Here is a 22,577-nt window from a genome sequence, read left to right on the forward strand (position 1 = left end):
AATGACGTCATAGAAGGTCCTTTTACACCACCGCGAGCCGTCCAAAACACAGGACGCACCGGAGAAGGAGACCGGGGGCCATCGAAAGGTGAGTATAATGTTTATTTTTTACCATTTTTACTCTTTTTTTAACTATTAACTTGGTCACACAACATAAATCCATGCTGTTTGCATGGATTTATATAGTGTGACCAAGTTGTCAAGCACTTTTCAAGTGATGCTAAAATCGCTTGGAAAGCGCTTGTCAACCCGCATGCAGAAATGCATGTGAAGAACACTTGACAAACGCTTCTACCTGGCAGGAAAAACGCATGTAAAATCCTCATGTACAATCCGCATGTGTTTTTTCTGCCAGGGAGATGCAGAAATGCTCAGGGAAAATCCGGAGCATTTCTGCACTGTGGGCACATAGCCTTAAAGGCACTTGATAATCGCAGCAAGTGATTAGTAGGAACATAATTTCTAAAATTTTTTACTACTCTCCCCATAATGCACATCTGCAGCATTCCAGCTGTGGTGAAACTACAACTCCCAGCATGCCCTGACAGCAGCTTCCACCACAGCTGGAGAGTCATAGGTCTGACATGGCTGTGTGAGGTGAGGTGAGACACCAGTACCGACAATGCTCTGGAGAAGCTGCAGCGACGTCCTTGCTGTCAAGGACAATAAAGTTGCAAGTATTTGAATTGACAGCAGAGACAAGATGGCGGCGTCCATGCTGGGGTCTGTACTGCGCAGCGCCCGGCAGGTTAGTGCAAGGACTGCGGGAAATGTCAGGAAATAACGAAAGGCAGGAGGAGGAAGCACGGACACTGCAGATATACAGAGAGGTGCAGGAGCGGCCGACATGGCGGCTGTCACCTCCGCGCCCCTGCGTATTGTGTGCATTGCACCTCATGCTTTCTTCCCATTCACTCGCTTTATGTGGAAACTTAATTAAGATGCATTTATTTTCTGCTATAGTTTGTTTTTGTTTTCTTTTTATGCAAAGTCTGATCTAAGATGCTACCTTTCAGTGAATGGAATCTAATGAGAAAACTAAAAAAAATATGCATTACCGAGTAATGTGTGTGTGTGTATAATATATATATGCAAACACATATAAATACACAAAGACCTTTTCTAATCAGTGGCACCGTCATAGAAAACTCATTGAAAATTTATGACATAACATGCTTTCTGTGAGGGTGCCATTGATTAGAAAGGGTCTTTTTTTGTATAAACGGCGCCACCTCTGTCCAATATCTAATGCAGCTTAGTCTGGCAGGGCTACAATTCGGCATCACTCCAGCGGGTTTTTTTTTTTTTTTTTTTTTCAGCACTGGAGTGGCGCTTTAAATGTAAGCGCCCTCCCCGTTCTTATACTCGCCTTGCAACTTCTTCACCACTCTGGTCCTGCAGCGCCATCTTGTGCCTGTAACTTATGACTGGGAGGAAGTCAGAAGCTACATCACAAGGTCTCATTACAAGTCTGAGACCAGAATGAGGCTCTCATAGACTTGTATTGAAAGGTGACTTCCGCGCCGCTCCATGAAATACTGGAGCTGCCGACAGGTCACTTTTCGTCAGAGACCAACAGGAACGACGCTCGAAAAGGATGAAGGTGTCGGCAGGTGAGTATCAGACTAGAGCAGGGGATTTACATTTAAAGCACCACTCCAGCGGTGCAAAAAAAAATGCTGGAGTGGAGCTTTAGCAAACTGAATCTGTTATGCTATTCCTCTGTTATTCCTCCTGGAAATGTACAAATTATACAATTGTATGTTACCATTCTCCTTGTCAACAAGGCCATGCGTAGTCAAATAAATACTGACTGACAAGGAGAATGGAAAGACTAAGTGCAGACTACCTTTTCTCTCCTCCCAAGAAAATCTTTTAAAAGATGCTGATGAGAGTGGGATCGGTTTTTCTCGGAGGTGGAGAGAACAAAAAAGAATTCTCCATCTTCTCCTTTCAGTCAGTCTGTGAAAATCAGACCACATTCAGATGTCATTCAAGTGCAGTCCAATTTGTTTTCATGGGCCCATGACATGACTAAGCGAGGGCCGTCCGACTCTTGGAGGCAAATTGTGCATGCTGCAATTTTTTTTATTTTTATTTTTTTATACCCCGGACCACTCAGTTTGAGGAAAAAATCAGACGTGCACAGCCCCATGGAATAACTAACATGGGGCGAGTACTTTCCGTCAAAACCACAGATGGCACTCGTCCGATTAAACTAGTTGTCTTCACGAGCCCTTACAAGCAGTTGTTCATTTAGATTTCCAGGAAAATGGTACAAAAGGATTCTACATAGTAGTTTGGGGTTGTTTTATGAGGAATAAAGTATTTAGTAAAATGGATAAAGCTTTCAAAATCTGCACTGTGCACTTTACCAATGTTAAGAACCCAGTAAGTAGTAAATCCCACTGCTGGTTATGACGGTGACCTTACCGTTTTCTCAGTACATAAAATGATTTTCTACTGTCCCAAATCTGGATTTCTTCTCTTCCTGTGATATTTCCGCACTTTCTAATGGTCGACACTGTTTGTATTAAAGTTTCTTACAAATGGTGGTGAAGCTTTCACCCCAGGGTATGACTACGGACAGATGATGTAGTTTGTTTTGTTTTTTTTTATCCACTCCTAAATCATCCTCCAAAACGCTTGTAAAATCTTTCTGTTCATTCCTATGAGAAATCTACTTTGCTTTTTGTATTAATACTTTTAGAGGTTTTAAAAACGCTGACAGTTCTTTTGATACAGATAGTGATGGAATCTGCCCTAAGCTAGGGCTACAAATAAAAACGCTTCATGAAAGAAGGCGCGTTTCCTAATGTGGCTTTGATTGGAAAACTCTGCATTTTTTTTTTTTAAAGAGCTTTGTGTGAACATAGCCTTAGGCTTCATGCCACCTGAATCATCAGATGCTGTATGTCCCCTAGTACCAATTTTTGGTGTTAGAGGGTGCGTGCCTCAACATTGTACCTGTATAAATATATAAAATCTCTGTACAACTTGGAGATTAAATTGAATTATAAAATGAATATGAGCCATAAGAGCAAAGACCCATGTGCACAAGAGTATGCAGCTATAAGCTCACTGACTACTTATCGTACCATACTGTATGAATGGAGCTAATCTGCAGAGAAATCCTCTGCATATATTCAAAACACTGATTTCTAAGTAATGGAGGAACGGACTGGCCATGTAAATAAATTGCCGTACTTGTCTTTGAAAGAGCTATATGCACATATACAGTTAGGGTATGTGCACACGATGCAGAAATGAAGCAGAAAATTTCTGCATCTCCCTGGCAGAAAAAACACATGCAGATTGTGCATGTGTTTTTCCTGCAGAATACATGCGGATCCACATGCAGATTCACATGCGTTTCCGCATGCAGATTGACAAGCGCTTTCCAGGCGATTTTAGCATCACCTGGAAAGTGCTTGACAACTAGGTCACACTATATAAATCCATGCAAATAGCATGGATTTATATAGTGTGACCCGAGAGAGTGTACAGTCATGGCCAAAAGTATTGAGAATGAGACAAATAGTAATTTTTCCAAAGTTTACTGCTTCATTTTTTGTAATGGCAATTTGCATATACTCCTGAATGTCAAAGAGTGATCAGCTTAACAGCAATTACTGTACTTGCAAAGTCAATATTTGCCCAGAAAATGAACTTTAACCCCCAAAACACATTTCAACATCATTGCAGTCCTGCCTTAAAAGGAGCAGCTAACATCGTTTTAGTGATTGATCCATTAACACAGGTGTGGGTGTTGATGAGGACAGGGCTGGCGATCAATCAGTCATGATTAAGTAAGAATGACATCACTGGACACTTTAAAAGGAGGCTGGTTCTTGGTATCATTGTTTCTCTTCAGTTAACCATGGTTATCTCTAAAGAAACACGTGCAGCCATCATTGCACTGCACAAAAATGGCCTAACAGGGAAGAGTATCGCAGCTACAAAGATTGCACCTCAGTCAATAATCTATCGCATCATCAAGAACTTCAAGGAGAGAGCTTCCATTGTTGTCAAAAAGGCTCCAGGGCGCCCAAGAAAGACCAGCAAGCGCCAGGACCGTATCTTAAAACTGTTTCAGCTGCGGGATCGGACTACAGCAGTGCCGAGCTTGCTCAGGAATGACAGCAGGCTGGTGTGAGTGCTTCTGCACGCACTGTGAGGCGGAGACTCTTTGAGCAAGGGCTGGTTTCAAGGAGGGCAGCAAAGAAGCCACTTCTCTCCAGAAAAAACATCAGAGACCGACTGATATTCTGCAAAAGGTACAGGGAGTGGACTGCTGAGGACTGGGGCAAAGTCATTTTCTCTGATGAATCCCCTTTTCGATTGTTTGGGACATCTGGAAAACAGCTTATTCGGAGAAGAAGAGGTGAGCGCTACCACCAGTCTTGTCTCATGCCAACTGTAAAGCATCCTGAAACCATTCATGTGTGGGGTTGCTTCTCAGCCAAGGGAATCGGCTCACTCACAGTCTTGCCTAAGAACACAGCCATGAATAAAGAATGGTACCAGAATGTCCTCCAAGAGCAACTTCTCCCAACCGTCCAAGAGCAGTTTGGCACCCAACAATGCCTTTTCCAGCATGATGGAGCACCTTGCCATAAAGCAAAGGTGATAACTAAATGGCTCATGGAACAAAACATAGAGATTTTGGGTCCATGGCCTGGAAACTCCCCAGATCTTAATCCCATTGAGAACTTGTGGTCAATCATCAAGAGACGGGTGGACAAACAAAAACCAACAAATTCTGGCAAAATGCAAGAATGGACTGCTATCAGTCAGGATTTGGTACAAAAGTTGATTGAGAGCATGCCAGGGAGAATTACAGACGTCTTGAAGAAGAAGGGGCAACACTGCAAATATTGACTTGCTGCATTAACTCATTCTAACTGTCAATATAACCTATTGGTACTCATAATATGATTGCAATTATATTTCTGTATGTGATATAAACATCAGACAAACACTAATAAAAACCAGAGGCCAGCAGATCATGTGAAAATATAATTTTGGTGTCATTCTCAAAACTTTTGGCCATGACTGTATATACTTACCTCCGATGGCCCGCGCTGTCCTGCTTTACAAAGTTCCCGGCTGCCGGCAACTTTGAATTGAAAGACCTGCCGACGTCAGCGTCACGTGACCCGTCACATGACTCTGACGTCAGCGCAGGTCCTACAACTCACTGCAAGTGCCGGGAACCAAGCGGGAGCGCTGCGCGGGCCGACAGATGGTAAGAATACATTTATTTTTTATTTTATTCTTTTTTTACAGCTTTTTTAATGGTACCTGGGTGTGGAGGAGACTCTCTTCTCCTCCACACTCGGGTACCATCCGCATATTAGAACGCGCCAATAGCGCAAGTACAGATGCTGTCTTGCGGAATTGGTGCGTTCTAATGCAAGTCAATGGCGGCGAAATCGCCGCGTTTCCGCAAAATTAATTGACATGCTGCGGATTTTTGACCGCAGCGTTCACGCTGCGGAAAAATCCGCATCATGGGCACAGCACGTGCGGATTTCCATTGGGTAACATTGCTGCCCTTCTACCATGCGTTTTTCATGCGTTTCCGCAACTGCAAAAACGCCGTGGAAACGCATGAAATACGCATCGTGTGAACTCAGCCTTAGGTCTATATATATATTTGGACAGAGACAACATTTTTCTAATTTTGGTTCTAGACATTACCACAATGAATTTTAAACAAAACAATTCAGATGCAGTTGAAGTTCAGACTTTCAGCTTTCATTTGAGGGTATCCACATTAAAATTGGATGAAGGGTTTAGGAGTTTCAGCTCCTTAACATGTGCCACCCTGTTTTTAAAGGAACCAAAAGTAATTGGACAATTGACTCCAAGGCTATTTCATGGACAGGTGTGGGCAATCCTTTCGTTATGTCATTCTCAATTGAGCAGATAAAAGGCCTGGAGTTGATTTGAGGTGTGGTGCTTGCATTTGGAAGGTTTTGCTGTGAAGTAAACATGCGGTCAAAGGAGCTCTCCATGCAGGTGAAACAAGCCATCCTTAAGCTGCAAAAACAGAAAAAAAACATCCGAGAAATTGCTACAATATTAGGAGTGGCAAAATCTACAGTTTGGTACATCCTGAGAAAGAAAGAAAGCACTGGTGAACTCATCAATGCAAAAAGACCTGGGCGCCCACGGAAGACAACAGTGGTGGATGATCGCAGAATAATCTCCATGGTGAAGAGAAACCCCTTCACAACAGCCAACCAAGTGAATAACACTCTCCAGGAGGTAGGCGTATCAATATCCAAATCTACCATAAAGAGAATACTGCATGAAAGTAAATACAAAGGGTTCACTGCACGGCGCAAGCCACTCATAAGCATCAAGAATAAAAAGGCTAGACTGGACTTTGCTTAAAAAACATCTAAAAAAGCTAGCACAGTTCTGGAAGAACATTCTTTGGACAGATGAAACCAAGATCAACCTCTACCAGAATGATGGAAAGAGAAAAGTATGGCGAAGGCGTGGTACAGCTCATGATCCAAAGCATACCATATCATCTGTAAAACACGGCGGAGGCAGTGCGATGGCTTAGGCATGCATGGCTGCCAGTGGCACTGGGTCACTAGTGTTTATTGATGATGTGACACAGGTCAGAAGCAGCCGAATGAATTCTGATGTATTCAGAGCCATACTGTGTGCTCAGATCCAGCTAGATGCTGCCAAACTGATTGGTCATCGTTTCATACTACAGATGGACAATGACCCAAAACATAAAGCCAAAGCAACCCAGGAGTTTATTAAAGCAAAGAAGTGGAATATTCTTGAATGGCCAAGTCAGTCACCTGATCTCAACCCAATTGAGCATGCAATTCACTTGTTAAAGACTAAACTTCAGACAGAAAGGCCCACAAACAAACAGCAACTGAAAACCACCGCAGTGAAGGCCTGGCAGAGCATCAAAAAGGAGGAAACACAGCGTCTGGTGATGTCCATGAGTTCAAGACTTCAGACAGTCATTGCCAACAAAGGGTTTTCAACCAAGTACTAGAAATGAACATTTTATTTACAATTATTTAATCTGTCCAATTACTTTTGGTCCCTTCAAAAACAGGGTGGCACATGTTAAGGAGCTTAAAACTCCTAAACCCTTCATCCAATTTTAATGTGGATACCCTCAAACGAAAGCTGAAAGTCTGAACTTCAACTGCATCTGAATTGTTTTGTTTAAAATTCATATGTAGTCACAGTAGACTCTTAGGGTTTATTCACATGATGCATTTTTTTAATTTGATCCCCCCCCCCCCCCACAATTTTCTGTAGTCTCCCCCTACTTTGTGCATTTTGATCACTGACTTTGTCTCCATAATACATATGTATTAGGTAATTGCTTATAAAATAGTTTCTGGATATTTCTAAGCTAGTCATTTACTTTTACCCACACATCCAAAAGTAATTTGGAGCTACAGTTGAAACCAGAAGTTTCCATACATTATATAAAAAGACACATTTGCATGTTTTTCTCAATATCTGACATGAAATCAGAATAAACCTTTCCCATTTTAGGTCAATTAGGATTACCATCATCTTTAATATTTGCCAAATGCCAGAATAATGAGAGAGAGAATGTTTTAAGTCATTTTTATTACTTACTGCAAAGTCAAGAGTTTCCATACGTTTCATTAGTATTTGGTACCATTGCCCTTAAACTGAATGACTTGGGTGAAACGTTTGGGATATCCGTCCAAAAGCTTCTCACAATAGTTGGTCGGAATTTGGGCCCATTCCTCCTGATAAAACTGGTGTAACTGATCCAGGTTTGTAGGTCGCCTTGCTCACAGCATTTTCAGCTTTGCCCATAAATTTTCCATAGGATTGAAATCAGGGCTTTGTGATGGCCACTCCAAAACATTGACTTTGTTATCCTTCAGTCACTTTACCATTTTGGCAGTATGCTTCGGGTCATTGTCCATTTGGATGACCCATTTCCGCCCAAGCTTTAACTTCCTGACTGATGTCTTGAGATGTTGCTTCAGTATTGCCACGTAATCTTCTTTTCTCATGATCCCCATCTATTTTGTGAAGTGCACCAGTCCCTCCTGCAGAAAAACAAACCCACAACATGATGCTGCCACCCCTGTGTTTCACAGTTGGGATGGTGTTCTTAGGCTTCCAAGCTTCTCCCTTTTTCCGCCAAACATATCGATGGTCATTATGCCCAAAAAGTTAAATTTTAGTTTCATCAGACCACAGGACATGTCTCCAAAAATTAAGGTCTTTGTTCTTGTGTGCATTTGCAAACATTAATCTGGCTTTTTATATTTCTTTCGGAGTAATGGCTTCTTCCTGGCAGAGTGGCCTTTCAGCCCATGTTGTGACAGTACTCGTTTCACTGTGGATATTGACACAATCTTACCAGCTTCGCCATCATCTTCACAAGGTCTTTTGTTTTTGTCCTTGGGTTGATTTGCACATGTCAGACCAAAGCACGTTCATCTCTGAGACACAGAACCCGTCTCCTTCCTGAGCTGTATGATGGCTGGACATTCCCATCTTGTTTGTACTGATGAACGAGGCACCTTCAGGTATCTTGAAATTGTACCCAGGAATGAGCCAGACTTGTGCAAGTCCACAATTCTCTTCCTGATATCTTGGCAGATTTCTTTAGACTTTCCCATTATGCTACACAAAGAAGCAGTGTGTTTCAGGTGTGCATTAAAATACATCCACAGATGTGTCTAACTCAGATGTTGCCAAAAAAACTATCAGAAGCTTCCAAACACATGACATCATCATATGGGCAGTCCAGAATTGTTTAAAGGCACAGTAATCTTAGTGTGTATAAACTTTTGACTTTGCAGTAAGTAATAAAAATGCCTTAAAACATTCTCTCTCTCATTATGGTAATCTTAATTGACCTAAAACAGGAAAGGTTTATTCTGATTTCATGTCAGGATATTGAGAAAAACATGCATATGTGTCTTTTTGTATAGTGTATGTAAACTTCTGGTTTCAACTGTATATAGCCATGTGGAAGTTTTAAGATGACTTGCTTGTTACATGAGAGTGAATTTATAACCCCCCACTATTTCCTCTTTTCCGTGCAGTTGCTTTCTTTTTCCCCGGTGACTTGCTCAAACCAAGTAAGAAGTTATTATGTAGATTGGAGAATGTGGCGAGATGTGAAGAGGAGGAAGATGGCCTTTGAATATGCAGACGAGAGGCTGAGGATCAATGCCTTGCGGAAAAATACCATCCTCCCTAAAGAACTTCGGGTATAAAATGGTTTCCACACACAATGAGAAAATGCCTTGCTAAATTTAGGGATCCAATAGTTTATAAATACGTAGAGCAGCTGTGCCATGATTCTTATTGTGTGGCCGAGCACCACAAAGACATGAGGGGTTATTCCTAGCATGCCAGCTCAGGGGGTGGACACTCCTGCTTGACAGGTCAGATTGTGCCTGTGCTGTAAATTTGTGAATTGCGAGTATACAGTGATTTTGCAGAATGGGATCTGGGATGGTGCACATGTCTAAGGCCCCGTCCTATAGATGAGAAGAGGCAAGCTGAATGGCATTTGAGCTACTGTGCACACTCCCAAGTCCTGGGCAGACAGCACAGAAAGTAACAAATGCGTGGCCTCCTCTGCAGTGGCAGGAACAGTTGCAGATTACAATATTGGGAGAACGATGCAATTCCATTGTTCAATTTGCTTAATAATAACAGTCCTAGCCATTATGTGACCCTCTTGCATGATGAAAAAAAATAAACCAGAAATCCGCATGAGGCTTTAGAGCTGCGGTTCTCAGCATTTCAGCTAGAACCGTGGCACAACCAATACATGTAAATACACACTAAATGGCTTGATGCTGGGAGTGGTGGCACCTGACATCAAAACCATTCCTCTGATCCAGAAACTGTAAAAATCCAATGTCAGCATTAACGGTGTGGGACAAAACATACAGCCTGAAAATTGGCACGAGTCGGCTGCTTTTGTCCCTTCGCCAAGGGTATATCGTGCACAGATTAATTAGCGATGAGCGCGAGTGCTCGTTACTAGAGTTTGCTCGCGTATGCACCGAATATCACGGGTGCTCAAGTGACATGTTCAAGTTCCTGCGGCTGCAAAACATGTGGCCGCTGGAACTCAAAATCTCACTCGAGCACCCGCGATACTCGGTGCATACCCGAGCAAACTCGAGTAATGAGCACTCACGCTCATCACTAATTATAATCTGTTAATGGATTTATCTGTCTTGCAGGAAGTGGCAGATAAAGAGATCGCAGCGCTGCCGGTAGACAGTTGTCCAGTGAGAATCCGGAACCGATGTGTTCTCACCTCCCGACCACGCGGTGTGAAGAGGAGATGGCGCCTAAGCAGAATCGTTTTCCGTCACTTAGCGGATCACAATCAGATGTCTGGCATTCAAAGAGCCATGTGGTAGACTGATAAATCCTAGTTCTTACAGCAGATACTGTGCTGATGGTTTCTGCAATAAGATTCTATTGTCTGACATTCTGAAGGTTTTTTTTACATTTGTATCTGTAATAAATTTAAGTTGCTATCCACTAGATATTCTCTCTGAATTCATTGTCCTGCATCTCATTTGGTTGGGCTTATTCTTTAAAGGGATTCCCCGGGACTTAGAATAGGCCATCTATATCAAGTCTGAACAAACCCTTTTAATGAGGGTGAGGGGAGTTCAAAAGCTTTCATGCAAGCAAAAGTGTGTTCATTTAAAGGGACTGTCCTGTAAACATATTTTTACTGTCTAGAAGATAGCTGGATGATCACTGCAATGTGACTACTACCCCCTACCGATCCCCAGATCACAGGACCAAACGTCATCTCTGAAAATATAGTGGTAGTGAGCAACGACCATTTCGGCAGTGAATGATGCATTTGTCACATGCTCATTGCCACAGACTGCTATGAACCATCACCAATCTCTTTTCCATTGGGCTGCACAAATATCCTAGTACATAGTTTTATCTAATGTATGGCTACCTTTAGGACTGGCAATAGTATAGCTCCAGATTTGGCTACCAAAACACATTTTGTAGAGCCTCGATTAGGGGGTAGGTTTCAATTTTGATAATGAGTAGACAGCTGTCCTGTGGATGCAGCTCAGAAAATAGGTTGTAAATAGGGATGAGCGGACCTGTGGAAGTTTGGATTTTGATACTAGACCTTTAGTCCAAAGTTCGGTTCAAGTACCAGAACTTTACCCAAACTTGAACTTCATTGAAATGTATGGGGACTTGACCTTTGGAGGTGGAAAAAATTTCTCTTTCTCTGCAAAGAACTTGCACCCAACTTCCGGGAGAAGTCAGTGGTCTGCTTTTAGCACCGGACCTAACTGTCTAGAACGAACCCCGGACTTTTAAGTTCGGGTTGGCCTATCTCTAACTGTGCCCTAGTATACTGAACTCCATCTTTTTATTGAGTGAAAATCCATTTGACACATACTAAGCAATTAATGGCCATTAGAATCGGAGCCGTTCAGAGCGCAGATATGAACAAGAAGCAATCAAAAGACAGTCCAACAGGCGTAAAGAAAGTGAATTTTCTGTAGGATGGTGGCACAATGGTTCTGGTGAAGGACAACATTTGCATTGTTTATCTCGGGTCCCCTTCTCCCACCAAATTATACTAATGTACAAGATGGCTGCAATGCTCGAGAAATCCAAACCTAAATGCAATTGGCAGAGTTTATTATACAACCAAAAAAACATTTACAAATCAAATATTCCAAAACAAGATAAATCATTCCAGACAAAATATCTGCAGTCAAATTTATGAAGGATCTGTGACAGTAGAAATATGCAGGTCAAGGCTCTGACATTGTTTTGTATGAAAGTCCAATCAGAAGGGGCTGTAGAAACTGCGCAGCGTTCATGCTGGGAAGTAACCGGACTGTAAACCATGGAAAACGTGGAGATCAACTCCACTGCAGTGAAAGCCGGGCCTGTCCCTGTAATATGGAATTGGTTAAGGCCAAAAAAAGGGGAAGGGGGCAGGGAAGCCTCCAACTTCAGAATTCTGTTTCGCCCTTTAACTGTTTCTCTCGGGATTCGGCCCAGGCTTTATTCAGCGTTCTCTTCATGTCATCATCTCCTTCATCGTAGATCTTCTTCAGAACGTTCATTAGACCGGCACTGGGGTCTCCATCTGCGTCCGGTTCCAGTGATGGTTTGCTAAAATTAAAGAAAGGGAGATGAGCATACAAAAAAAAAACATATACAGAGTGGCACACCATGGCAAAAGTAGAAATCTTCTGGGCTTAACAAAGCCATGTTTTCCTTGCAAATTTGGTTAAAGGAAATTACATGCAACATTACTTACATTCATTATCTATCCCAAGGGGGTTGTCTAATTGCAGAAATCCCATTTAATAGAGTCTTCCTAGAACAGGGAAGTTGCTGCCCAATGATGATCTCCCCAGAATGGGCTGTTGCAGGGGGAGCGCAGTTTTACATAGCTGATAAGCTGCACCCTATTAGCTCTGGGTCAAAAGGGGGTTCCCAAGTAGAGGAACCTCTCGGACAAGCATAAGTCCTAATAGTGCATTTAGACAGGGATTGGCCTTTGTTTGCCGCACAGATCAGCTCAGTTCACAACTCCTCTAATCTCCATTTATCTTTTAGACAATTTTGCCTTTATGTACCTTCATGCTGAAGCCTTTATGTGGCTCCACCATTATTCCCCAGCAACATGCCCGCTGTTTTGGGGGTCATACTTGATTCAGATCTTTCCTTCTCTCCCCAGATCCAATCACTCGCCCGCTCATGCCATCTACACCTCAAAAACATCTCTAGAATTCGACCTTTTCTTACCTTTGACTCAGCAAAAACTTACTGTAGCTCTTATTCATTCTCGTCTGGACTATTGCAACTCTCTACTGATCAGTCTCCCTCTTACTAAACTCTCCCCTCTCCAATCCGTCCTGAATGCATCAGCCAGGATTATATTCCTCAAACGCTACACCAATGCCTCTCCCCTGTGCCAGTCGTTGCACTGGTTACCCATCCGCTATAGAGTTCAATATAAACTCATCACCCTCACACACAAAGCGCTCCATGCTTCAGCACCACCCTATATCTAGTCTCAGTCTACCACCTTACCCGTGCCCTCCATTTTGCTAATGACCTAAGATTAATATCCCCAATAATCCGAACCTCCCACTCCAGTCTCCAAGAAATCTCACGATCTGTGCCAATTCTTTAGAACGCACTACCCAGGACGCTTCGATTAATCCTCAGAGTTTTAATCCTGGCCTAAAAACACATTTCTTTGGACTAGCCTATCGCCTCACCTCACTGATCTAACTATCCCTGTTTTTCCCATACAAAATTTCCTTCCAAATCAGGACCCTCGTGTCATCTGTTCATACACCCTCCATGCACTTAATAGGCCTCTGTGTCCATACACGTACTGGATGGCGACCGGTTCATGCAGCATTGTGTGAATACCTTATTTATTATACTGATGGCTGGACTGTACAATACAAGCAATTGTTACCATCCACCTTTCGTGTCTCCCCTATTTGCTCAGACTCTAAGCTTGAGAGCAGGGCCCTCTCTCCTTCTGGTATCTGATATTCTTTATGTGATCATTGTTATTCTGTAACGTCTTGTCTGTACAAGTCCCCTCTAAAATGTAAAGTGCTGCGGAATATGTTGGCGCTATAGAAATAAAAATTATCTACAGTTTCTAAGCCATACCATAGTCTGTAGAGAAAAATAAAACACAAAAAACTGCATTAAAGGAGACTACGCTGACTTCAGGATGGCTCCTGAGTGATAGCAGGAAATATTCACAATAACTCTGGAGCATAAGCATACAGTACCTGGACTAAAGGTCCATTGACCCTGCACTTATCACCTATACAGGTGCGTAACACCACGAGGAATAAGGGCCTGTAGATTGTTCGAGCAGGAAAAAAACCCGACTACAGTTGCATTTACAATGAAAGATTATTATGGACCAGTATTCTTAGGAAATCTTATTTCCTGATGATCATACAGTCTAAACAGGCTCACGATCACCCAATGAACGAGCAAAATGTTCTATGGTCAGGGGAAACAATCTTTTGGTTTGCACAAGAGATCGTTTTTCGGCAGCGCATCATTTTTTGTAAACAGGACCGGTGCTGCCGAGAATAAATGTGCACTGAACGATCGATTGGGCCACGATCAGTATCTCGCATCAGTATTTGTAAGCCAGGAGTGGGTGATGAATACAGAAGTGGTGATGTGTTTCTATTATACTTTTCCTCTGCTGATTTTAATGTACAAATACTGATGTAAAATACTGAACGTGTGAACGTGGACCTACTGATCGTTCAGTGCACATCACAAGCCGGTTCGGCCCATGAAACGACCGCCGTCAGGCAAACGTGATGCTGTTTAACATTGTGCACTGCGCGGTGTAAGTGGACTTTTAGGTGTACATATGTATTATGGCCAAAACAACAGATGTAAACTATTACAATATCTCTTTGTTATATCTAAAGACAAAAGGGATGACTTGTAACTGCATCTAGTTAAAGTTTACCTCCAATTATATACACAGTGGAGTGACTTAGCCTGTGTGCACATGTTACAGATTTGGTGCATTTTTGTCATGCAGATTTGCTAGCAAAACCTGAAGCAATCCTGATGCCAGCAAAGTGAATGAGAAACCTGAAGTGTCATGCACATGCTGCTTATTTTTGACTTATACAACGGGCGTTTTTGCACCTGCGTTTTTTCCTGCCAAGAGATGGTGCAGAAACTTTACTCAATGTGTGCACATACCCTTATTGTCAAAAACGGCATGGGGCCTGAGCCGCTGCTGTCTTTGAACTATTTGATGCAAAAATAACTTAATTTTGCAGGGAATCCGTAGTTTCCCTGAAAAATTAAGTGATTCTTGTGTAAGGCGTTCAAGGACCACAGTCAGGACCACTGCAGTGTTTGATGGTGAGCACGTCCACTGCGTAAAAATGCACACAATAAGGTTTTTTTTTTTCTAATTAACGTCAAATGAAACAGTCTCTTATGCACCAAGATAAAAGTCTCCTGTATCCAGCACTGTATAATAAAATGTAATATTACAGCGCAGGCTCCGGGACTGGAGACAGTGCAGAACAATCCAACATGAGCGGGGACTGTAGCTGCTCCGTGCTGCTATTTAGAGACAGAATCCACAATGCGAGTTATTTAGGAGAACGATTATTGAGCCTGCTGCTACATTACTATCACTTCTCCATATAACTGGAGGAACTTCATTAATAAAGCATTGAACTTACTCCTTCTCCTTTGTTTGTTTCTCAACCTGCGTTAAATAATCCCATTTAGTCTCGGACCTCTTTTTCAGCATGATGAGCACAGTGTCAGTCTTTACCTGGCAAACAACAAAAAAATGAGAGTGTGAAGTTATAGTCTACACGTGCAATGAGTCTGTATGGAAGCCGCACTGCTTGTGCCCATGCCCAGAATTAAAGGGTTATGAGAGAATCGATTCACAGGACACGGATCCATCGTCCAGGTCAGTGGCACCAAGACGAGATCTCTTAATTTCCTTATAGATTGCAGCTAATTCATTTAAAGTGGGTGTCCATTTAGAAAAACCTTTTCTTACATTGCATATCCCATTTCTAGGGCCGTCATTATCAGCCATTACCAATGTACATCTTATCTTCATTTCTCTGACCTATCACCCATGGAAAGTAACGGGACCTCAGAGTAACGTGGCTTTGTCCATATTATTAGTTTGTTTTTGTTTTTTTACAGGAGACATAAAAGATCCATTTGTTAAAAACCCAACATGTCGGTTTCCTGTAGATAGTAATCAAAAACTCTGCAGACCACAGAAAAAATGATTGGCCGCACTTTTAGAAACCATGTACTCACTTTTCTTGAGCTGTCGGCAGGAGAGATGGGTTTCAACAAATTGTTCACAGTCATGGCATGGTTCTTCCCATTCAGATCCTTCACTAATAAATCAAATGACCTGCAATGGCAAAGAATACATGTATGCAAGTATCCCATAAAACTGGCTTTATAGTATGGACTGCTTTTGAGGGAATGTCTAACACACCATGCTGGCAGGGGACCGCTGCTTCCTATGGCATTTTCTAGGCAGGAGATATGGGGTTGAAAATTATAGGAAACTCACGCAAACACGGGGAGAACATACAAACTCCTTGCAGATGTTTTCCTTGGCGGGATTTGAATCCAGGACCCCAGCGCTGCAAAATGACAATACTAACCACTGAGACACCATACAGTGCTAACTAGTGTTGAGCGATACCTTCCGATATCAGGAAATATCGTATCGGATTGGATCGGACCGATACCCAAAAAGTATCGGATATCGCCGATTCCGATACCGGAAACCAATGCAAGTCAATGGGACACAAATATCGGAATGAAAATAAACCCTTTCTTTCCTTGTAGGTTAATTCTACATGAAGGAAAACAACTAAGAATAATGTAGAATGTATTACATGAAAAGCAGGCAATTCAGCAGCGGCATACACCGGTACCCGACAATTTAGAACAGAAAGAATAGAGCTTCACACATAGATTAGATACATAGAAACATGTCAGTCACATATATAAGAAGTACAGTGACAGTGTTGCTTACTGTACTTGTCATTTAGTGTTAAAGGATTTATTAAAAAAAAAAAAAATAATAGTGTTTTCATGCACCGTCTCTTTAAAAAAGCCGGCTGGCAATTCAGCATCTGTACCCGACAATTTATAACAGACAGAATAGAGCTTCACACATAGATTAGATAGATAGAAACATGTCAGTCACATATATATGAAGTACAGTGACAGTGTTGCTTACTGTACTTGTCATTTAGTGTAAAGGATTTATTTAAAAAAATAATAGTGTTTTCATGCACCGTCTCTTTAAGAAAGCCGGCCGGCAATTCAGCATCTGTACCCAACAATTTAGAATAGAAAGAATAGAGAATCACACATAGATTAGATAGATAGAAACATGTCAGTCACATATATATGAAGTACAGTGACGGTGTTGATTACTGTACTTGTCATTTAGTGTTAAAATAAAGGATTTATTTTAAAAAAAATTGGCGTGGGGTTCACCTTAATTTTAGGCTCTAGCGGAGGTTAAGCAGACAGCTGGGGCAAATGTTTGAAGCCTGGGAAGGGGGTAATACCCACGGAGCTTCCCAGGCTACTAATATCAGCCCCCAGCTGAATACCTAGCCTTTACTAGCTATTAAAATGGGGGAACCCCCCCAAAAAAAATAACGTGGGGTCCCCCCTAATTTAATAGCTAGCACAGGCTAGGCAGACAGCTGGGGGCTGATATTAATAGCCCAGGAAGGGTGCCATGAATATTGGCCCCCTCCCAGGCTAGAAACACCAGCCGTCAGTCGCCCCAGAAATGGCGCATCCATATGGATGCGCCAATTCTGGCACTTAGCCTCGCTCTTCCACGCTGCCCTGGTGCGGTGGCAGGGGGTAATAGGGTTGGGGTTGATGTCAGCTTATAATGCCAGCTGACATCAAGCCCAGGTTAGTAATGGAGAGGCGTCTATAAGACACCCCTATTACTAACCCCATAGTCAAAGTTAAAAGAAAACACAAACACCCAGAATAAAGTCCTTTAATTGAAATAAAGACACAATTCTTTATTGTTCTAAATTAAACCATACTTACCATCACGCCCATTCCAGCTGAAGCCAACGATCTCCTGCAATAAAAGTAAAATAATAAAGCAACCTCATCCTTACCTTTCCATGGTTCCCACGACAGCTTCAGCTCTGCTACATCGAGATGACAGGCTGGACCGCAGCAGAACGCTGCCATCCAGCCTGTCATCCCGCAGACACTGAGAAGCGCAGGCATGCTTGCGCTCCTCAGTGTCTCTCTGTGACGTCATCCAGATGAGCCGAGTTCATGTCCAATGAACTCAGCTCACCTCATGTACGTCACTGACAGCGTGGGAGAATTCTCCTGCACTCAGCGCTTCAGCGTGAGAATTTTCCCACGCTGTCAGTGACGTACATGAGGTGAGCTGAGTTCATTGGACATGACCTCGGCTCATCTGGATGCCGTCACAGCGAGACACTGAGGAGCGCAAGCATGCCTGCGCTTCTCAGTGTCTGCGGGATGACAGGCTGGATGGCAGCGTTCTGCTGCGGTCCAGCCTGTCATCTCGATGTAGCAGAGCTGAAGCTGTCCTGGGAACCATGGAAAGGTAAGGATGAGGTTGCTTTATTATTTTACTTTTATTGCAGGAGATCGTTGGCTTCAGCTGGAATGGGCGTGACTGTAAGTATGGTTTAATTTAGAACAATAAAGAATTGTGTCTTTATTTCAATTAAAGGACTTTTTTCTGGGTGTTTGTGTTTTTTTTAAATACTTTACTAGAAATTCATGGCGGTCATGTCTAATATTGGCGTGACCCCATGAATTTCGGGCTTAGGGCCAGCTGATAATGCCAAGCTGGCCTTAACCCCTTTATTACCCAGTGAGCCACCGCACCAGGGCCCTGGATGAGTTGGGTACAGCGCCAGAAGATGGCGCTTCTATGAACGCGCCATTTTCCGGGGTGGCTGCGGACTGCAATTTTCAGCGGGTGGGGCCCAGAAAGCTTGGGCCTCCCTGCGCTGCGGATTCCAGCCCCCAGCTGCCTTGTTGTACCTGGCTGGACACAAAAATAGGGCGAAGCCCCACATAATTTTTTTTTAATTATTTCATGAATTTCCTGAAATAATTAAAAAAAAATTGACGTGGGGCTTCGCCCTATATTTGTGTCCAGTCAGGTACAGCAGGCAGGAACGGGCTGCCCCCAACCACCAGCTGCCTATTTGTACCTGGCCGGACACAACAATATAGGGAAGCCCTTTTTTTCTTAATTATTTCATGAATTTCATGAAATAATTAAAAAAAAAAAAAACGTGGAGCTTCTCCCTATTTTTGTGTCCAGCCAGATACAACTAGGCAGCTGGGGGATGGAATCTGCAGCGCAGGGAGGCCCAAGCTTTCTGCCCCCCGCTGAAAATTGCAGTCCGCAGCCACCCCGGAAAATGGCGCGTTCATAGAAGCTGGATGCTGTACCTGGCTGGCATACAAAAATATGGCGAAGCCCACGTCAAAAGTTTTGGGAAAAATTAATTAAAAAATAAATAATAATTTAGGGACTGCATCTTTATTAACTCCTCAAATGTCATTTAGTGTTAAAATAATGGATTTATTTTAAAAAAAAATGGCGTGGGATCCCCCATAATTTTAGTCTCTAGCGGAGGTTAAGCAGACGGCTGGGGCAGATGTTTGAAGCCTGGGAAGGGGGTAAAACCCACGGAGCTTCCCAGGCTACTAATATCAGCCCCCAGCTGAATACCTAGCCTTTACTAGCTATTAAAATGGGGGACCCCCCCAAAAAAAATGACGTGGGGTCCCCCCTATTTTAATAGCTAGCAAAGGCTAGGCAGACAGCTGAGGGCTGATATTAATAGCCCAGGAAGGGTGCCATGAATATTGGCCCCCTCCCAGGCTAGAAACACCAGCCGTCAGCCGCCCCAGAAATGGCGCATCCATAGGATGCGCCAACTCTGGCACTTAGCCTCGCTCTTCCACGCTGCCCTGGTGCGGTGGCAGGGGGTAATAGTGGTGGGGTTCATGTCAGCGCCAGCTGCCATGAAGCCCAGGTTAGTAATGATGGGCGTCTATAAGACACCCCCATTACTAACCTACAAAGTGTTAAAAAGAAAAAACACACTACACCCAGAAAAAAATAATTTATTTGAAATAAAACACACAATTTTATTTAATTCTTAGTTTACTAAAAATAATAGTTACCAGTCCACGTTCCTGCGCTGATCTCCCATGCACAGCTGTCACATCTGGAGATGGTGACAGCTGTGCATGGCTGCTGTAAGCTCACGCTGCCGGGAACACGTCCGCTCCCGGCAGCGGGAGCCACTGACTGAGGTCACCGGAGTGCATTCAGGCAGCGCAGCTTCGGAGACCTCCTTTACGGCACTGCTGTACCGTGGGAATTTCTCACGATACAGCAGGGCCGTAAAGGAGCTAACCGGAGCAGCGCTGCCTGAACTCCGGTGAACCCTTACGGCCCCGTCATTCTAGCGGCGGCAGCGGTTCAGAGCGGTCACATTCTATGTGGCTGCTCTGAACTGGAGATCTTCGTGGGACACTCGTGGACTGCTACGGAGGGGTAAGGATAAGGTTGTGGTTTATTATTTTATATTTTATTACAGGAGATCGATGGCTTCGGGGAATTAGGTGTCTTGGTGAGTATAGGTGTAGTTTTTTATTTTTTACTTTATTTTAGGTGGCGATCGGCGGGGACAGGTAATGTATGAACTAATTTCTTTTAGGTAACCACTGGCCACCAATGACATGTATTTAACATTTATTGGGGACACAGTAGGGCAATTTAAATAGCAGGATCAGTCTGATGGGAACTACTGCTCCCATCGAGCTGATCCTGCTGGCAGGAGTGGACGGGGGACAGACATAGGCCGATGGGAGTAGTAGTGTCACATCGGCCTATGTCTGCCTGCACGCACACACTCGTAGACATCGCACAGACACCGCGCACACACACCCGCACAGACACCGCACACACTCGCAGACATCGCACAGACACCGCGCACACCCGCACAAACATCGCGCACACACCCCGCACACACACCCCGCACACACACTAATCATGACGGTCTGATCGTCTGGGAGGTGAGGCTGACCTGTGTGGCCGTGGGAAAGTTCATGTGAGTTCATGCAGTCAAGCATGAACTCACATGAACCCTCTGAGGGCACCGCGGCTAATTCAAATGAACAGCTGATCAGCATCACCTGATACCTCAGCTGTTCATTTGAAATAACCGGCGGGAAAGCGCAGCACAGAACGGGAAAGCCGGCGGTGAAGTCTTTTCACTGCCGGCTTCCCCGCCCGGGTCCTTCACTCCCCGCTCCTTGGAGCTGCGCTCCCCGCCCGGTCCTAACTTACGATCGGGATGGGAGGTGGCGAGGGGAGCGGAGGATCGGGGTGGGAGGCTGCGGGGAAGCAGTATGGGGCTGTGTGATTGTTTAAAAGCCGGCGGCTTTATACCGCCCGCCGGCTTTTAAACAATCAGGAGAATTCTCCCCCGCTGGGATGGCATTCTGATGACAGGCTGGATCGCGCTGCCATCCAACTTGTCATCCTTCACAGACACTGCAGAGCGCAGGCATTATGGGAACTTCCGATTCCGGTATCCGATATTGTAAAAGTATCGGAATTAAGTATCGGAATTCCGATACCGCGAATATCGGCCGATACCCGATATTACAGTATCGGAATGCTCAACACTAGTGCTAACCACTGAGCCACCATGCTGCCCCATATGCAACATACACCGCAATACTCCGTATTCTCACTTACCGTTCTGTGAATTGGATTTGTACGTTATCGGTGGGAATATTCTGAACTCCATTCAAAGTGATGTAGATTTTCACAAACTTGTCAGACTGGTCCCACCCTGCCGACAGAGAATCGGTCACATTTCTAAGCGCCAACAGTGGTGGTCTGCCATAATGCCGCACCTTAAAAGACTGCAGCAAACATGCACGGGAACCTGAACTATAAATCTGATACTCTCTTTAGGATCCATTCCTAGCTTTATTTTATATTTTTTTGGATCCGAAACGGCATTAACTGTTTCATTGACAAAACCATACTGCGGGATTTCTGCAGAAAAGACTGAGCAGGCGGCTGCCATTCACAGAATCGGTTCTTGTACACGAGAACAGCCACTATCTATGGGACTGATGGAGACAGACAAGCGCCGGACTCGTTTATCTTCATCGGACCCATAGGCCTTGAATTAAGTGATAATTTGCATATTTGATTGCTGCTCTGGACAGACATTCTGCTCCTCTGGACAAGAGACAAGCTGCGATCTTAGTGCAGCAAAGTTAGGCCCCATATAGTAAAATAACGCCATTAGTGAAGGATACAAGGAGTGCTATAGTTTACTACTCACCGTAATTGTTAATCTTCACGGTATAGGTGCTGGCCATGGGAGGGACGACGGCGGATGGCTTCTGCACATCCGTAGACTCTCCTGCCTGTTGCTGCTGCCTGTTGGAAATTTCGGTCTCAAGTTTTCGTTGCTCCACGACCAGCACATCACGGACTCTCTTCCTGGTGCTTTTATCCAGCAGCTGCTTCACGTCTTCAAGATCTTTCTGGAGCTGGAAAAATAATATAAATATGATTCATTTTTCATGTAAGACAAAAAAAAGGATGAGAAGTAGAAAAACTTCTTTGCGCAACTTTTCTGACTTGGGAGAAAAAAAAACAAAAAAAAAACTTATTCAGATCTATGAAAGCTTCACTAATCCCTACATCCAGAGAGCCAGTGGATGAAAATCCCACCTACAGACCCCAATATATTGTCCAGTATATCCCCTCTTCTGATAGGACAGAAAAACTGAACATCTGTCCTATGAGATACAATAGACATCTGAAAGACAGTTGGAAGTGACAGGTCTCCAGAGACAAAGCAGCCGGTCGCACCAATCAGCAGGTGCATCAGCTAAATTACGAATACCACTGC

The 22,577-nt window shown here is 43.6% G+C and overlaps 2 protein-coding genes across 2 annotated transcripts in view; one reads left to right on the forward strand and one right to left on the reverse strand.

The window, feature by feature from the left end:
• Positions 1–528: 528 nt before the first annotated feature.
• On the forward strand, positions 529–10,560 carry MRPS14 (mitochondrial ribosomal protein S14). The gene is made up of 3 exons (XM_073642616.1): positions 529–748; positions 9,093–9,260; positions 10,251–10,560. The coding sequence occupies exons 1-3, from the start codon at positions 704–706 to the stop codon at positions 10,431–10,433; spliced, it is 396 nt and encodes a 131-aa protein (XP_073498717.1). The 5' UTR covers positions 529–703; the 3' UTR covers positions 10,434–10,560.
• A 1,126-nt stretch (positions 10,561–11,686) lies between these two features.
• Positions 11,687–22,577, reverse strand: part of CACYBP (calcyclin binding protein) — a 16,470-nt gene continuing 5,579 nt past the window's right edge. The window contains exons 2-6 of the mRNA XM_073643386.1: positions 22,002–22,212; positions 21,401–21,497; positions 15,886–15,985; positions 15,282–15,376; positions 11,687–12,186 (exon numbers count right to left, since the gene is read on the reverse strand). Coding sequence (XP_073499487.1) covers positions 12,024–12,186; positions 15,282–15,376; positions 15,886–15,985; positions 21,401–21,497; positions 22,002–22,212 — 666 coding nt within the window. The 3' untranslated portion in view covers positions 11,687–12,023. The remainder of the gene's footprint in view (positions 12,187–15,281; positions 15,377–15,885; positions 15,986–21,400; positions 21,498–22,001; positions 22,213–22,577) is intronic.

The sequence above is a fragment of the Phyllobates terribilis genome, unplaced genomic scaffold (assembly GCF_046119375.1).
Source record: "Phyllobates terribilis strain yellow unplaced genomic scaffold, ASM4611937v1 Scaffold_8__6_contigs__length_399053987, whole genome shotgun sequence".
Classification (NCBI taxonomy): Eukaryota; Metazoa; Chordata; class Amphibia; order Anura; family Dendrobatidae; genus Phyllobates; species Phyllobates terribilis.

What these genes read in the sequence shown, in the direction of transcription:
- MRPS14 (XM_073642616.1), top strand. Translation starts at nt 704, where the DNA reads ATGGCGGCGTCCATGCTGGGGTCTGTACTGCGCAGCGCCCGGCAG. An exon ending in TACTGCGCAGCGCCCGGCAG is followed by an intron (nt 749 to 9,092) that starts GTTAGTGCAAGG and finishes TTTTCCGTGCAG; the next exon opens with TTGCTTTCTTTTTCCCCGGT. An exon ending in TCCTCCCTAAAGAACTTCGG is followed by an intron (nt 9,261 to 10,250) that starts GTATAAAATGGT and finishes TCTGTCTTGCAG; the next exon opens with GAAGTGGCAGATAAAGAGAT.